General features: G+C 42.2%; 1 protein-coding gene across 8 annotated transcripts in view; it reads left to right on the top strand.

Annotated features, from left to right (window-relative positions):
* FNDC3B (fibronectin type III domain containing 3B) overlaps positions 1–18,177 on the top strand; it is a 320,028-nt gene that overhangs the window by 259,626 nt on the left and 42,225 nt on the right. For 3 of the 8 annotated variants that reach the window (XM_037046517.1, XM_037046514.1, XM_037046515.1), the window contains exons 12-21: positions 1,623–1,747; positions 2,912–3,086; positions 4,862–4,948; positions 6,093–6,231; positions 8,341–8,412; positions 10,773–10,906; positions 12,596–12,701; positions 13,587–13,759; positions 15,745–15,858; positions 16,189–16,338. In XM_037046517.1, coding sequence (XP_036902412.1) covers positions 1,623–1,747; positions 2,912–3,086; positions 4,862–4,948; positions 6,093–6,231; positions 8,341–8,412; positions 10,773–10,906; positions 12,596–12,701; positions 13,587–13,759; positions 15,745–15,858; positions 16,189–16,338 — 1,275 coding nt within the window. The remainder of the gene's footprint in view (positions 1–1,622; positions 1,748–2,911; positions 3,087–4,861; positions 4,949–6,092; positions 6,232–8,340; positions 8,413–10,772; positions 10,907–12,595; positions 12,702–13,586; positions 13,760–15,744; positions 15,859–16,188; positions 16,339–18,177) is intronic. The other 5 variants (XM_037046516.1, XM_037046520.1, XM_037046518.1 and 2 more) reach the window with 5 other exon arrangements.

Raw genomic sequence — 18,177 nt, 5'->3', positions numbered from 1 at the left:
AGATCACACTGCAGCCTGAGAGGGATACGGAACATACCAGGGCATAGAGTGTAATCAGACACTGGCTGTAATTATGCAAATGGATGTATAAAGAGCTTTTATAGGAGTAAATCGACTGCAGCAGCCTTAACACTCTAGGTTAAGGTAAGCAGAAGGACACAGTGACTTCACTCAAGGAGCAGCCGGAAAATGCTATGCTTTACTGTTGGCACCTGAATGTTCTTTGAACCCTTGATGAAAAGACTTTTGGATCTTAAAAAGATTCAGACTACTTCTCCCTTCCTGGAAAGGCACCACCTTGCTCAGGGAGGGGCTGGTGGGGAAGGGGCAGTGTGAGGATGCAGGTGGCAAGGTTGTTTTAAATCCAGTCACCCTAGTAACACTTCCAGCTAGTTGTGTGTTTGTTTGGTTTTTAATTAAAATTTACCTGGAATGTGTTTTAATGGTAAGCATTTGGAGGTCTGCTTAAGGAAGGGTTTGAATTTGCTTAAGAGAAAAATGTGCTTTCGTCTTTTTTTTTAATAAAATAAATTGAGAACTTCAAACATATTTCTGAAGGCCCAGAGCACAACCATCTGATTAGAATGCTAAGATACTTTCAATGTTAGTGGGTGTTTTTCTTTGCGTGAACGTAGACCAAATACTGTGGATTACTGGTGGGAAATACTTGTTCTAGCACACTGCTGATGTGAGTATTCCATGCCTCCGAGCATGGCACAGTGCAGTCAAGTTCTGGGTTTGTTTTGTTTTGTTTTGTTTTTCATATTCATTGGTCTATTAAGAGAACCCACTGGAGTGTTTTCTTTTCACTTCAAGGAATTTGAAGCATCATGTAAGACTAGAAAGGCATTAAAAATATATTTCCAGTCTCATAAGACACTGAAGAGTAGCTGTAATACATATAAATGAATTCACCCAATGTTCCAAGTGCTTATCAGCCATTCATTGCACCTCTGCAAGCATTGATTGAGCTCCCAGATTGTCCAAAGCACTGTTATGAGAACAGCAGATGTGGACAAGATGATTCAAAGGCATGTGACCAATATTTAGGGATCAGTGAGCAAGTAGCCCACCGTCGCTGGAATGTACAAGTGGGGAAGTTGGTGGCTGAGGCGAGACAGGGGAGGAGAAAGGCTGGGGAGGCTTTCTGTGGCAGGCCAAACTGTGTGGACGGTCCTCAGCTGCTGGGCAGACGCTGGGAAGGACCGTCCATGCATTCCCCACCCTGGCAGTCCCTCCAGGGCCGCAGACTTCCTCTCAGGTGGTCGGACTGGGCAGTGTGACCAACCTGAGTGAGGGAGATTTGAGACATTGGGTATTGTCATATGCCTGAGAAGGCCTTTGTATTTTGTTGACCAAAGCCATCTTAAAAGTGTCATATATACAGTGCATTATTCATCTCAGTGCAGAATTTTCTGAAGTGCCTTTATGTTGAGGATGACATTTCACCGAGAGCGTTTTTATATGCAACTAAAAACACTTTGCTGGAAGCTTTCCTGCTCCAAGAAAGCTTGGTTTAGTTCATCCAAACTAGGAAGTTAAACAGTTATTCAAAATGTTCCTTCGTTTTCTTATGGTTATTTTTTAAAAAATTGGTGTGTCTTGTTTCACTTTTCTCACAGGGAAAAAGGAACAGTGGTTTCAGGCAGTGCTTCTTTGGGAGCCAGAAGCACTGCAAGTTGACAAAGCTTTGTCCGGCAGTGGGGTACACATTCCGGCTGGCTGCCCGGAATGATATCGGTACCAGGTACGGCCTTTCCTTGTCTTCACACTTCTGTGGTCATCGTGAGTCTTCTCATGCTGCGGGAAGGCATGCAGACGCCCGCTGCCTCCGCACTGAACCGATTTAAGGTTTTTCGGGGAGGAATCTTAATCAGAGGGAAGAAGGCCACTTCTGGGGTGATAATGCTGTGGGGTGGCCCCTTTGCAGTCTTGCCAAGCTATAATGCAAAGGCCCCGGGAAGCGCCTCTGAGAACCAAGATGAAGGTAACAAGTGCAGATGTTGAATCCCTCTCTCGGCTGCATTTTTTTCAGGTCCCGTGCCTTTGTCTTTCATCACGTTAGTGAACCACTCATTCTGTTACCTTTTTCAATTATGTGTATTTCCTGATACAAAGAGAGGGGTGCTGGGCCAGCCCTTGTTGTCCGGCTGGGGTCGGATACTTACAGGAGGGGAGAAATCCAAACTGCCGGGCACCACAGTATAGAGGCTGCAGGAGGAAGACACGAGCAGGTGTCCAGCAGGGCGTCAGGGGTTGCAGACGCTTTGAGCGGCCACATTTCGAGTACACTTCCTTGATAACTCATGATTAAAGGAAGAGTCTTTTCATCGCTGCTTATTGAGAATCCCAAAGGTTCAGCACATCACTGCTCCCGGCCTCTCTTGTCTCCATTTCCACCCAGGATAGCTGTTGTCGTTTTAGAGCTCACTGCTTGAAGAGTGACAAAAATAAAGGCTTCCATGGTTGAAGAATTTGTAAATGATGGGAAATACCCACAAACTTCTGAAAAGTAGCACTGTGTGTATTTGTAAAATATTTGTTTTATCAACAGAGATTATTTATGTTCACATTGAGTCAAAGGCTCCTTGGGAGCTGTGGCTCCTAGCTTGGTAAACATTGCACTAAGTTATGCTTTCGGTGGGGTGCTTTTGGGGGAAAATAAGTTCTTATATTATGTCCTGCAATGCAGTGTGCTTTTAAAGCATGGGACTAAAGGGGGACATTGGCAAATAAAAGTTCTGGTAGGAACTATCTCAAAATGCCTTCCTTTGCTTGCTGAACCCCTAGGCCCCATACTTTCCAACCCAAGCAGCTTGAGCAGTCGGCAGGCCTGTCCTTCCCCATTGAAAGTACTGACGTTCGTCACGTGCTCCTGAACCTGTGTGCTCCTGGGTTTATTTCTCTGCAGTGGTTATAGCCAAGAGGTGGTATGCTACACCCTAGGAAACATTCCTCAGATGCCCTCCGCACCAAGGCTTGTTCGAGCTGGGGTCACCTGGGTCACGCTGCAGTGGAGTAAGCCAGAAGGCTGTTCACCTGAGGAAGCGGTCACCTACACCTTGGAAATCCAGGAGGATGAAAACGTAAGTTTTGCTGATCTTACCCCCTTGCGTGTGTTTCGTGTAAGTCAGTATTGGCATAACTACAGGACCCCATGAAAGTAGATCAGCTGCACAAATCCAAAACCAAACCCTTCACGTCATCCACGACAACGGCCACCACCAGCAGCAACCTGTCCTTTCCACAGTCTTGGTGCGTGGCATCGCCATCCTCTCCTGTGGGGAACAAAAAAACCCTCCCAGTCATCCTTGACTCCATGTATAATCAGTCAGCAAATCCTTTTAAATCTTCTTTGGGGAATTATTCAGAAATATCACTATTTCTCAACACCTCCACAACGACACCTCTTTCACAAGCCAGCACAGTCTCACCTCTCAATTACTGTGGTGGGCCCTTCACCCTGACTCTGCTCGACTCAGCCCTCTGCAGGAAGCCTGGGTGATCCTGTTAGATAGAATACGATCCTGCCAGTGCTGGGCTCAAAACTCTTCCCGTCTCAGTGCTGCCCTCTGCCTTCCAGAGGAAAGGCCCGCGCTCTCCCGATGCCCACAGCCCTTTGTTCCTGCCACTGCAGTCTCAGGGAGCACACCGAGGCAGCCCTGGCCGAAGGGCCTTCCCGTGTCCTAAGCCTTGAGGCTAGAATGCCCTTCCGGATAGCTGTGACTCACTTCCCTCATTTCCTTGAGGTCTCTTCTCACATGTCCCCTCTTTGGAGAGCCCTTTCCTGACCTGTAAAGCAGTGGTGTCTAATCCAGCTTTCCATGATACATTCTATAGTTTGTGCTGACCAGTAGGTAGTGCCTATTTCCACATGACTGTTGAGCATTTAAAATATGGCTGTGGGCTCAAGGAATGGAATTTTTAATTGTGTTTAATTTAAGTGTAAAGAGCCACACATGGCTGCCTTATCTAACCTGTGCAGCTACAGAAAGCAGCGTCCTACTAGGTCCACCAATCTGTCCTTTTACCCAGCTTAATTTTTTGTCACAGCACTTAGCGCCATGTGATATGCTTCATGTTTATATATAGGCTTCGTTTTGTTTTAGTCACTTTCTCCAGCAGGCACGTTAGTTGCTCTGGCCTATCCTTGGACAGTACTGAACCCCTAGGGCCCAGCGAAGAGGGCCTGGTGCATAGGTCTCAGTGATGTTGAATGGGTGGATGATAGTCATGTTGAATGAATTTTGTACATTCGGCATTTAGTGGGATATTTATTCTCTTAAAGGGTCATTCCTTCCCCATCCAAGCTGTCCTTTCTTCCTTGGCCAGAAGAGGACACTGTGTGGTCAGAAATCTCAGCCACAGTTTATTGCATAGCACATTGCAGCTTGGCAGTGAAGACCTCAACACAAGAGGCTTTTTTCAGGACAACATTGTTAAATAATTTTTCAAAATACGTACTGCTTTGTAACAACTACCATTTGGTGGTGAAGTTCTTTGTTTAAAATGCTTATTGAGTAACCAGGGAAAATTTGCTCTTAAGGAAAGCAGATGGTGGCATCTATGCAAAGTAAATTTTTACGTTCTCTCCGAGAGCATTGTTCTCATTTAAAGTAGCATTAGCCTCATGGTAAAGTTGCACAGACCCAGGAGAAATTGCAGTGTGATAGTGTTGAATTTTCACCTGAAGCTAGAGTGCCGTCCTCAGCACCTACACTTCAGACATCTCTGCGGTAGCTGCCAGACTGCTGGCCTCCTGGCAACGATGGGAAGAGGCAGCATGTAAACCCCACATACACCAGTGTTTAATGCCCAGACTTTACGGTACTGATGTTTCTTTCTGGCTTTGCCCTTTCAGGATAACCTTTTCCACCCAAAATACACTGGAGAGGATTTAACCTGTACTGTGAAAAATCTCAAAAGAAGCACACAGTATAAATTCAGGGTGAGTCAGTCATTTTGATACCTGAACTGCTTAAAAAAGAAGCTGTTTTATGTTTCACCCATTTACTATTTTAAATTGATGCTCCAGGTCAAAATTTTTTTAATTCACTGCATTTACATTTTTAAAAAACATAAAATGCACACCAAATGTTAATTTTAAAACCTACTTTTGAGAGAGAAAACTGTCGTAATGTGCTGTAATAAATTGCTTTATTACACTGCCCCACCCAGGAAGACCCAAACCAGATGCGCAGTGTGCCTGTCTCACCTGCATGCCACACCTCCTATTTGCTCTGTCCCCCTTTAATCAGATTTTTCTTCTACTCTCCATTTCCCTTTGCACTTCTGCCCACTTTTTTTCTCAACCATTTTGTTTTTCTTTACCTTGTCCCTTCCTACTTAGGCTTTTGCTTTGGTTGTTAACAACCACCATTAATGCCAATGTAGGATTTTATGTTGTAGCCAAAACCAGTGCTTTGCAACCAGTAAGAGAGAGAAAACCAGGCTGCTGCAGGCTGTTTACTGCCCCTGCACACGGCCCTGGCTTTCTAGTGTGACAGTGTGCATTTTGGAGAGAGAAAATTCCACCCTCCCTTCTGTAATTTGGGGGTCAGATGGTGCTACTGGGCAGGTAGTAGTCACTCAGTACACAGCTGTCAGATTATCAAGTGAAGGTTGTGACTATTTGAGGAAAATGATAGTTTCTGAGATTTTAAAGAACCCTTGCTATTTGACCCTGGCTGTGAGAACTTAGCTGTACTGCTAGCATTCCTCCACAAGGTGGCGTTGCGCTGCTCTTACCCAGGTGAGGTTGTCCCGTCCGCTTTCTCCCCCTCCATGTTTTCCTTCCACAGAAACTAAGAATAAGGTGGAGGTAACTGGCATTGTTTTGTGTCTTCTTGAAAGAGTTAAATGTCAGCGACAACCCACCTTATTTTATTTTTCACTGTTAATAGCCAACTATACAGAAAATAATTACTTCATACATTCTTAGAAAGCAGTAATTTGAGATTGAGAGAGAAAACTTCTGTGTGTGTGTGTGTCTGTGAGTTTATGGATGCCTTGATCTTGCCATGTTAAAAAACCACCACCGATTTTGTAGCTGGTATCTCAAGCGTGTTAATGTTCTCTTGGTTGTGGTGTAGCTGACTGCTGCTAACCTGGAAGGGAAAAGCTGCCCCAGTGAAGTCTTGGTTTGTACGACGAGTCCCGACAGGCCTGGACCACCTACAAGACCCCTCATTAAAGGCCCAGTTACATCACACGGCTTTAGTGTCAAGTGGGGTATGTTTTGCTGCTATTGCTTCTTTTTGGTCAGATTTTTTTAAATGTATTCATTTCATTAGTGACAAACCGAAATAAAAAATAAAAGGGTAGTATTACAATACTTACAGGGGTTTTGCACATTTGGAAAAAGCATGTGAGAAACATCGAGAGAACTACACAAATTAGTAAAATGGACAATTTTAAAAGCATCTCACACCCTGGCTGGTGTAGCTCAGTGGATTGCGCACGGGCCTGTGAAGCAAAGGGTTGCTGGTTTGATTCCCAGTCAGGGCACTTGCCTGGGTTGCGGGCCAGGTCCCCAGTAGGGGACACGTGAGAGGCAACCACACACTGATGTTTCTCTCCTGCTCTTTCTCCTTCCCGTCCCCTCTCTCTAAAAATAAATAAATAAAATATTAAAAAAATTAAAGTATCTCACCGTACTTTCTGATTTTCCTGTATTACATGGTTTTCCTTCTATATTTTTAACGTATTGATTTGAATGTAGTAATTTCTGAATATATATTTCATTCTTCAGTAGCTTGCCCTTAAGAAAGCAGTCATATTTAATGTAAAAATTTGTTTTATAAAGTTAACATTGAAGATAAATTTCAAAATTTAGTTATGCCATCATGAGTAAATTTTGGCATATGCAGTGTTCGAGTTAAAATGAATTAGGAACACTTTAGATTTTGTTGTAATTTGTATATGACCAGCCAGAGGTCTTCAACTTCAGGTATTTTTCCTATTTAAGTTCCTTGTGTAGTGGTTGGGGGCATCAGGTAGAATGATACTGTGGCTCACCTCTGCTGCTTCTATTATTTCAAGTACATGAATGCCATTAGAATATTGATAAACATTTGAAATTAAATGTAAAGCTTTTATGATATGTATATAACTATTACTATCATCATAATAATAATAGTTACCTAAAATGTAAAAAAAAAGTTGAATTTAAAATAAGATTTTATGTAACAGCCCAAGTAATATAAAGGGAATTTAAAGTGTTATTAAATCATTGTTGGAAACCCCCACTGAGACATACAATTGTTTCAAATTACCTAATAATTTTGAGACAGGACTATTAGGGTTTGTATTTCCCTGGAAGATCAATATGATTAAGAGAAACTGTAAAAGTCTAAGTGTGCTTTTTGCAGACTGTAAAGCCTTCTTGTCCTCAGAAAATCTTAGAAAGTTCTGTTAACACCATGTATTTACTTTTATTAGCCATTTGCTGTAATATTTAACTTTATTGTTTTAAATATCTATTACTGAAGTCTGTATGCATTAATAGAAATAGCAGGTTAAAGGAGAAGGGAAATAAAGTTTGAGTCTATACGTGAGTAATCTGAGAGTACATCTAAAATACAGAGGTGGCTGACCGATAGCAGAGGTAAGGTCTGCTTAGTCTTACAAAATTACAATGCAAGATAGGTTTCTGCTCAGAAGAGAAAAGTTGCATGCCGTTAGGAGAGGACTACATACCCAGAGTGCTGCCGGGCTCTGGTCACGAGCCAGACCTTTCTCAGGCCATTTCTTCAGTGTATGTACTCATTGATCCACATCTCTGGTTTTACGTTAGTTTCACTCGGGAAATAAAGTTTGATTAATTGCAGGCTGTGATGGTACAGACTTAATTGTAGTCTGATGTTTTGTTTATTTTGTCAATAAACGTTGCACTTCTCTTTCTGTCATCGTCCATCTCTCAAAAGAATCTGGCCAGTGATAATACAAGTGAAATAAAAAGAAATACATAAATATTTCATCTTATATAAAAATCACTAAGAATGAAAGCAGTTTTCAGAATTCTCAAAGTAAATGTATTAAGTCTTAGAAAAATCAACTCATATTTTCAGTTTTGCTCATGTTTCACTAAATAAATGCTTTTTTCCATTTCTAGCTCTAAGAACTTTGAATAATCTGATAGCATTTAAGGTGTCTTGGTGTTTTTGTTTGTTTCTTTTGTGTGCCAAGAAAGAAACTGCATGAAATAATATTAATTGTGCTTTTTGGTTAAATGCAGAATTAAGGCAGTATAATATTAAATGATTTTATGGGTTTCAATGACATTTACCAATAAAAATCAATGTCCTTTCATAATTAACATAGCATTTGCTTATTTTCCAGATCCTCCAAAGGACAATGGTGGTTCAGAAATACTCAAGTACTTGCTGGAAATCACTGATGGAAATTCTGAAGGTGAAGTTTTTGGAAATGCTTTTATTCAGTTCCAAAGCAAGCCCTGTTTTCTAATATGAGAAACATCTGTGTAGTGATAGTGGGCAAGCATTCGTTCTAATGCAGGGGTGTCAAACTCATTTTCACCAGGGGCCACACCAGCTTTGCAATTCCCTTCAAAGGCCGAATGTAGAGCTCCTTGCCCTTAGTTAAGGAGCAGTTACATTCATACAGTCCTAAAATTGCATTTGGCCCTTTGAAGGCAGCCTGGAGGCAGATGCGGCCCAGTGAAAATGAGTCTGACACCCCGGTTCTAATGGCAGAGATATTGTGATAAAGAAACCTTAATACATAGTGACAGTTTCTCTCTGTCAAACACAACACCAAGGAGGAAAATCTGCTTGAATGCATATTGTATCATGTTTTAAAATTTTCTATGTTATTTCTTTAAGCCAGAGGTCCTAAATTAATAGACTAATTCCATTTGGCTCTTCCCCTCCTTTGGCTCCTTTCTCTGGACAGTCTTGTAAGCAGAGTGAGTGTCAAGCAATCAGCAGGAAAGGTAAGGTGGGGGCAGCAGACAGGTTAGGTGGCCTACAAATTCTCATGTACAACGATGGCAAACAAAAGACAGTGTTACTGCAGGCTAGTGACAAGTGTCAGGCTTCTATAACAAGTTAGAAAATGTTCTTTTCATTTTCGTTGTGATTGCTGAGTTAGATTGTTTACTCGTTACTTGTCATACTATGTGGACCAAAGTGGGACAAGGTTGTATATCAGGTTCCTCAAATAATGCCTTTTTAAAAATTCTTACATCTGTCTAATAAAGTTCACTCCTCTAATACACTCCTAGGCATTAAGCTTTTTAAAAAGTATAGTCACCAGAACTCTAAAATGATTTATCTCACTCTCCTAATAATCATTGTATTCACTGTCAATCAAAAGTGATCCCTGCCTAGGAGCCCCGCATGCTGCGAGAACAAGAGTCAACAGTAACTTTACAAACCAGCAATCCAGGTGTGTGGCCAGCCCTTTATTCCGCACCACAGAAACCACCTGGAGTGCTTTGGTTTTCCTGTTAGTCGGGTCCTATTTTAAACTAGAAACATGAGAATACTTTGAGATGGGCACAGCTGTTGTCAGTACAAAGCCATATTCTCTACATTAGAACACCCACCTGAGAGATGAGGCATGTATGTGTGTGCAGTGGCTTATTGTGAAAACCTTAGTTCAAATCGTCATGGCCCTTGACCACTGATGACAAGTCAAAAGTAGATGTCATTCTCTACTTAAAGTCAACAGTTTTGCCAGTGCCTAGAGTGATACTTGAAACTTTTTAGTGGTCCTTATTCCCATTCAGCTTTTCAGTATAGGTTTTATGATCAGCATTGTCAGAATAACTATCTTTAATGTTCTCCCTTCCCCTGTGGCCCTAGTGCATGTAACTTAATTATGAATCTAACTGAATAAGCAACCATGGTAATTCATGGATGTTACTTTGATAAAATAACACAGAATGGGGTAAACTTCCCTACAACTTCATGGAGTACAAGGCTTTTGTAAAACTATTAACCAGACATGTAGCATCAGTGGGAGCAAAACAGGAGGCAAAGCCACTCAGCAGCTCAGATTGGTGAGGCGGGCAGTGGGTCAAAGCAGCTCCAAAAGCTTGTTCTCTGGTGGAATCAGCTTCATCAGGTATCAGCTTCATCAGGCACCCAGTCTCCTGCAGTGGCCCCGATTGCTTTCTTTAACTCCAAGAAGCGTCAGATAACTGGGTCACATACTGAGTGTTTCCCCTTTGTTACACTCCTAGGCATTTTTGTCTCTTAAGTGGGGCTCCATGAAGATAGCAGGCCTTTACCCAAAGGACTCAGTCTGTAGCAGGAGGTTTTCATTCAGTTTCCCTCTCTGCAACCTCCAGGCAGCTAAAAGCAGGGAGAAACTCTTCAGCAGACTGACCAGAAACCTCGTGCCCGAGTGGTCTTCCCCATGCCCAGCTGGTCACAGAGGCCTCCCCGCACTGAGACCAGGTCACAGCTCTCCTGACGCAGTCCTGTCTCCTCTCACCACTCCCATGTGCCAACCACAGATCTGTGCGGTTTCTAGTGTGTAAACCACTCCGAGTCAGAAAATGTAATAATGGTGCTATTTCATAGTCTAGCCAGCAGGACCTAGTATTAAAAATGACTCCGTGTTGTTTTAATATTTAACTTTGTAAAGGAAATGGAAAGAGAGCCCTTTGGCCACCAAAAAAGAGAGAGAGAATAGTTGATGCTGGTTTTCATGGAAACTACTTAAAGCTTTTATTTTTTGCATTCGTTGTTGATGACTGCATGCTTACCAAAGGCATGTACTCATGCACGAGTCTTGTTTTGCAGCAGGCCAGTGGGAAGTGGCCTACAGCGGGTCAGCCACAGAGCACACACTCGCCCACCTGAAGCCAGGCACTTTGTACAGACTCCGGGCATGCTGCATCAGTACTGGTGGGCACAGTCAGGTCGGTGGTGTTCCGGTGCAGATCTCAGTAAACGTCTTTGGTCAACTTCAGACAGCCCGTCAATGACATCAGGATACAGTTGCTATTTTAAAATGTATTGCCTTTTTGAATTGTGCTTTAGAGGGCATAAAACATTGGTGCAGATAATTCTCAACTGAATTGTGACATTTTTAGGTACATTTGTCACTTATTTTTTACAAGGTATTGTGATCCCATGAGACCATTGAAAACTGAGTGTTGTCTGGAGTCTGTGTTAGCGAAATAAGGGGGATCTCAGTTATTGCAATGATAACAAAGCATAGAAATGGGTCAGAATGAAAGACGTCCTGCACAGGTCCAATGTTAACGCACCATTGGGCAATTTGGGGAAAACTTGAGACACACCTTCCTCAAGGACCTTTACTGCCATCTGCTGGAAAGTCGCTATAGAAGCCATGCACTTCTGTGATGACTGACCCGAAAGGCAGCACCTGCTGTTGTGCACGGCCCAGTGCAGCATCTACGGTGTCTTGTTTTTATACTCTTCCTGTGACTTCGACCAGCCAGTTCATGCACTGGGAGCCTTGGTTTCAACCACACAGTGTTCTCAGAGGCTCAAAATAACCTAGTAAAGCCACAAGAAGTGCTCTAGAAGTGAGATGGTTGTTGTCTAAATGGCTGTAACTTGCATTCAGAAAGTGAAGAACAAGACGGTAAAAAGACATTTTGATTGTAGAGATATTTAACACTGTGGTTTGAAACCATTAATATTGAGAGCAACAGACATTAGGAGACTGAGAGATGGTGCTTTGTAGCCTTGTGCTGGGTTGATTTTTTTAAGAGAATATCTGCCATTTGGGTCCCAATTTTGCCAGTCAACCCACCTCTAGGGCTGCCCTCTGTTATTTCTCTCCCTGCTCCGCACTGTGATGTTTAGATGGCACAGGTGCACAGGACTCCTGGTGAGGAGGCCAGATTAGACCATTCCTGTGCAGCGCTCTCTGTGCCTCCCGGGGTGTGGGGTGTCTCCACACCACAGGCACAGATTGTCCGCGGGCACCTCCCGTGTGTGAGACCCTCCCTACCGAGGCTCACAGAGGCTGTGCTGCTGGTCAGTGGGTAGAGTACCGCTCCGCACGGCTTCTCGGGAAGAAGAATGAGTTTGCTTGAGCTGCATAGCTCTGCCCTGTTCTCTCCTGTCTCAAAACGGGGTTCAGCTTCCATACTACCAGCCTCACACGACCAGTTTGTGCAAAAGAAGGCCTCCTTATTTTGGCATTAATAGAACCTGCTGGCTAATGTCAGACTCACTTGATTAATACTGACTTTATTTGCTTTTCTGCTCTGTATGTGGATGGATGGCCATTTATGGCACCATTTAAAATTTTTATCCAGCTGTTGTTTTGTGTCCTCTTCTGCCCTCATGAAGGGTTTTTCTAATTTTGGTTTAAAGGAAAATAACAGTGTGCTTAGGATATGCAGCACTCCTGTCTACAAATCTGTTTTTAAAAACAATCATTTTTACCAGCGCATGTGCTGTATATGTCCACACTTAAAACACACACATGAAGATGATCTCATTGCATAGAAAGTCATGTGTACACATGCAATATGTAGTGCCCTTTTGGTAGCATTTACAGTTATGGGTGGAATTTGCCTGGTATGTAGAGGTCTAATAAATTCTCAGTAACTAAGAGATGGTTCTCTCTGGTGTTTCTCCTGCAGTGTTCTGAGAGTCTCCCTGTTCGCACACTAAGCATCGCACCAGGTCAGTGTCGACCTCCGAGGGTTTTGGGTAGACCAAAGCACAAAGAAGTCCACTTAGAGTGGGGTGAGTGAACCGATCTTCACATGCACGTGGACAGTTTGGACAATTGGAGATCAAGTTTAAGACTTAATGCTTTGAAATTAACTTGGGAGTCTTCCTTCTGAAGACTGTTGGGAAGTGTCCATATTCTTTTTACTGTGTGTTGGCTCAGGTTTGTGTTCTGCTCGCTGCTGTTCACCCTCCTCTTCCTAATGGCGCCACACACGTGGTTCACCCTCTGCCCTTCAGAGGGCGCTTTTCCAGAAAGTGTCTCAGAGCAGCCTGTCTTTTTCAGGAATTATTTCAACTTCATTCATTTAAAAAAAAGTTGTGCTCAAGTTAGAGATAAATTGAGAAATGAAGTAACATCTAATTCCTCCTCATCTTTGCTGCTTTGTCATGTTTGGGTCTTGTTTTGATTCAAGCTATATTCACATTTCTTGTATCACCAGTTTATAGCATGTAAAATTGCAAATGCAAACCTGTAGAAATCTATCAGGCTATTTTTTCCCACCATTTATGTCTAAAATATGAAACGTCATGCCAACTTTAGATCATGTATCTTGATTTAATGTGACCTTTGTTTTGATGTCAAAAAAAAGATTTTTTCCTGTTTCTTCCCTTCCTTTATAATGTAAAGAAAGTTGCCTAATGGTTCTACTGTTTATGAAATTATTTTATTAACATAATTAATGTACTTAAATGTACTTGCTTTGAAAAGTATTGATAACATCACTCAGAAATTTTTTCTTTTCTATCTCTTATTTTGCGGGGGAGGGTTCTTTTGTAAGAAAGCCACTGAGGAGGGGCCACCCACATGACATTTTGCAAACCATGTGGAAAACCAGATGTGATTTTTGTCAACTAGAAGCACAAAGGGATGTGATGTGAGACTTCCTTTATTCCTAGATATCCCCGCCTCTGAGAGTGGCTGTGAGGTCTCGGAGTACAGTGTGGAGATGACGGAACCCGAGGATGTGGCGTCAGAGGTGTACCACGGGCCAGACCTCGAGTGCACCGTCGGCAACCTGCTTCCTGGAACTGTGTATCGTTTCAGAGTGAGGGCTTTGAATGACGGAGGGGTGAGTAGAGGGTTCTAACACTTCGGCTTCTGCCCCCCCCCTGAAATTCCTCAGCAGTTTCTAGTCAACCTTGACCACCATTAAAGATGTGCCTATAAGATTGTCTTTATGACTTAATATCTTGTGATTTCATGTTCCCAGTATTGGAAATTTCATTACCATGTCCTCATATCATTCTGTTAAGGCGGAGTTTAAGATTAATAAAAGCATCACCCTTTAGATGCATTTATTAGTTTTAAAAATAGTTTCCTATTGCTCTATTGCCTCTATTAATCAGTTATGAGAAATTAAAAGTAGTATATACAATAATATTCCTTTTCCATATTGTCTAAATTATCCAGTGAAGTCTTAAGTCGGTTTTAAAACCAAACTGCTGTGGCCCAGCCGGGTGGCTCGGTTGGTTGGAGCGTCGTTGGTGTGGCAAAGATGGGCAGAAATGTAAAAGCAGGCAGAAGGGTGTCAGGAGAGCAGACTGCCACTAACATCCCCGAGAAGTGCTAGTGATTTGTTTAGATGAGTTCCATGCAAATAAATACATGACATTAATTGATGAAAAATTTTAAAATAAGCAAGTCCACTAGCAGTGACACGAAGTTGACAGTGACTTTTTCTAGTCCTCGGTAGTGCTGTCCAAACCATTTCAAAGGGGAGTGCGCTTTGGCCCATTTCATGTTCGCCACAACTGACGGTGAAAACCTGTGGCCTGAAGACAGATCTCAGACTTCTCAGGGGGCTGGAGTTCTTCTCGCTCCCCATTAGGAAAGCATTTCAGACACAGCCCAAACTAAATTACTACGGCAACGTGACCCTCCACAAGGAAATGTGTCGGTGAGAAGACGAGAAAGAGTGTGCACCCAGACTCGGAGAAGTGGAGAGGGGGGGAGGTGGTGGCCACAGGTGCTGCGGAACTTCGTTTCACCTTCGTCTTGGCCCTTCTGCCCGTCAGCCTTTCAGGGGATCTCTGCCGTACAAAGATAAATGTGCAACTGGACTGATTGGAGTTTTACTTGCTCTCACCTTTAATTAATTAATGATATAAAAACTATTTTTAGCTATGATTTATTCCTATTCTGTTGGAAGTTAACCATCTATGTAACTTTTGGTCATCATGTCCATTTCAGAGAGCTGCTCTCCCACCCCTGACCCCCATACCATATCCAGTGTATATGCAAGTTGTATTGCGTATACAACTTGGAAAAATGTGAGAGGTTTGGGGGTTTTTTTAATGTGTGAGTTTTTAAAAATTATTTTTCCCATTTTGAAAAATAGAGTCATGTACTTCATTAGCCCGGAAATTATTTTATTTTACTCTTTGCCCCAAGTTTTTGAAGTGTCAGACATTCCACTACTAAAATGGGCGACTCCTGTTCTCTCTGAACGGCATGAATCTCGTGCTGGCTGGCTCTGAAACTGCGGTCGCTGCTTGTAACAATATAAAGAGAGGGGGACAGTGTTGACCTGCAAACAGTGAGATGGTGGGGACGTGCTGAGCAAACAGTAACAGGAGCATTAGTGTTCAAAATGGGAAACACCAATAACTAGAAGAAATACTTCAGAGTTTTGTAAGCAGCACTTTCCAGTCGATGTTTATATGTGAAGAATGAGACTGCAGTGCGTCCCCGACTTCATGTTCTTTGGGAGAGATGTGAAAACACAATGCCTATTGTGTCAAGAATCAACATGGTTTTGTTTCTGATGTCACAGTAAAGGGCAATATTTGGTAAATCAACTTCCTAGTCCTTTTGAATAAAATGAAAGTGCATATATAATAGACATTTACCGCTCAGGAATGTATGTAGGAAAAAGTTACACATGCGTTTAATTGAAAGTGAAAACCCCATTAGGTCATTTTTTAAATCATTTGTATTGATGATGGTATTAGCCTAACCCCTATTTGGTTATAAGCTTGCACATGCACACATGAACACATACACGGGTGTGCACAGACACATGCATACAAGCATGTGGGCGTTGTTCTTTTTCAGTATGGTCCCTATTCTGATGTCTCAGAAATCACCACTGCTGCTGGGCCTCCTGGGCAATGCAGAGCACCTTGTGTTTCCTTTACACCTGATGGATGTGTCCTAGTAAGTTGGGAGGTGAGTCCGGCATGTGTCCCGCATCACTTTCTATTTCTTTGACTTTATTGTTCCCAAATGCAAGTTAGGAGCATCCTCTTCAAAGCTGAAATTTACTTCTAGGTGATTTTCATGTATTAATCTTTGTTGGCATTTGCTTATGGCATTTCAAGTTGTGGAAATTTTACCACTGGTCAGAGTTGAGAGGGAGTTGAGTATCTCTTTTGTGTCTTTCTTTTGTATATATTTGAAATATCCTGGGGTATGTCACTCTTCTAATTTGCTTGAGTGACTGCAAATACCAGAATTTTCTTCTCAATGAAATTAACTTTATGAATTTCTACTTTCCAGAGTCCTGAGAGCTCTGGTACCGACATCTCAGAGTACAGGCTGGAATGGGGAGAGGACGAAGAATCCCTGGAGGTCATTTATCACGGGACAGACACTGGCTTTGCGATCAGGGACCTGTTGCCCGCTGCACAGTATTGCTGTAGACTGCAGGTCAGTTGGCGTCACTCAGACGTTCCTCACAGACCCTGTAGTTCCCTGGAAGGCTCTTGGAAGCCTACTCTAAGAGTCATGATGGAAGCTACCAAGAGGGATAGTATGAGGAAAAGAAGAGTCCTTTCAAATAAAAGTAAATTTCACAATTAATGTCTGCTACTCTAGGAGGTCCTGAAATCTAAGCACAAAACCAGATTCTTCTCTGCTTCTCACCACCCTTGCATCTTTCTTGTTTATCAATTCCCTGAGTAAATGACTGAGTCCAAGACGAAGGGTCACAGCTCCTTAGGAAAAGTCCTCTGTCTGAATTTCTTCGAGATGCACATTTCAGTGGGAAAGCCACTTAGAACTGGCAAAGACAGTAATTTTATATGCCCACTGTTAAATGGAGCCTAAAACAAACATCTGAGTAATGTGGACTAGTCTGCATTCATTAACAAGGCTGGTTCTCTGTCAGCCCCCACCTGTGAGTCCGAGTAGAACAACATCAAGAATGGTTGGCTCCTAGTCTAACCCCTAAGAGTAACGATAGTCCTGGGTTTACTCTCACTTTATTAACTTGCATGAAGGATATTTTTATTGTCCTGAGAAAACGGCGTTTTGTGCATTGGTTCAGTAACATTGCCTGGGCACTGCTTGTGCCAAAATCGAAAGCTGGTCAGGACGGTCAGGGGGAGAAAGGTGAAGGCTGGTCAGATGTTTTTCTTGACCTTGAAGAATTCTGTCCTCACACATTTAGATTTGAATATTGTAGATAAGGAAGCCAGATTTAGGTGTCCATGTGATGATTTAAGTCACAGATCAAATTGCTTATTACAAATCCATCCACATTAGTGTCTCTGGCCTCTTTGGAGAAAACATTCTCTTCACAAGTTCATTTTCCAGATCAGCTGAAGCTTTTCTGTTCAATTCTGAGTCCTATTTTATCGTAAACATTTCAGAGTAAACTCTTGTATTACACACCTTCCTTCCTGAGTGGAGCACCTGGGTCATAATTAACCCTTTATGAGTGAGTCAGGGTCCCAGCGAGTTACCCAGCCTCCATAACAGCCGTGCTGAGTCACTGGGAGAAGGCTCAATTGTATGCCACTCCCTGATTTGGGAACAAGGCAGGATATAAACAAAGAACTCTCTGTCACCACAGGAAGGAATTTCATGCCACTCTGCTTTTTGATTTTTGGTCTCTTTCAAATGTCCTTCTACTTCCTTTTTCCTATCAGCGTCTATGTTGTCAGTTACCATTGACTTCCCCAAACTGCATTTTTCAAGATACATTGGTAAGAACAGAGCCTGCATAGTGATTGTGCCTCCCTGTCTTCATAGTCAGAGGTAGAAAATACTTTCAAATACATTGTTGTCATAAAATGAGTCAGACCTTGTGAAGGGTCCTTTTAAGGCCGCCATTGCTCTGCTGACAAAGTATTGCAAGGAGAAGGGTCTGCTCAGTCTGTATTGATTTCTTGCTAACTATGGACCAAATGTGAATTATTTTCATTGATATTACTACAAAATCAGGTTAAAACCGAAACATCCTTTTTGAATACTTGGTCCCTTAAAAATGAAGTCACTGTAATACCTATTCTGTGTTTTATAAAAATTGGGTGAAACATTGCTTGTTTGCTGAACAATTTTTTAAATTTTTATACTCTTCCTTGGGAATATTTTAATTAACAAGTGCCAAAGTAATTCTCTCTACATGACACATAGTCTTTATTATAGGCATGATTTTATTTGGTAAAAGTTTCTTCTGAACTGTTTCTTTGGAAAACCAGTAATAATAGGTGATATAAGTCAAGAAAGCATTTTCCAAAGAATGAAACTAATAAAAGAAAGTGG

Source organism: Sturnira hondurensis, unplaced genomic scaffold (assembly GCF_014824575.4).
Source record: "Sturnira hondurensis isolate 20B ecotype Veracruz unplaced genomic scaffold, ASM1482457v3 Scaffold0005279, whole genome shotgun sequence".
Taxonomy (NCBI): Eukaryota; Metazoa; Chordata; class Mammalia; order Chiroptera; family Phyllostomidae; genus Sturnira; species Sturnira hondurensis.
This window is presented reverse-complemented; position numbering and strand designations above follow the sequence as displayed.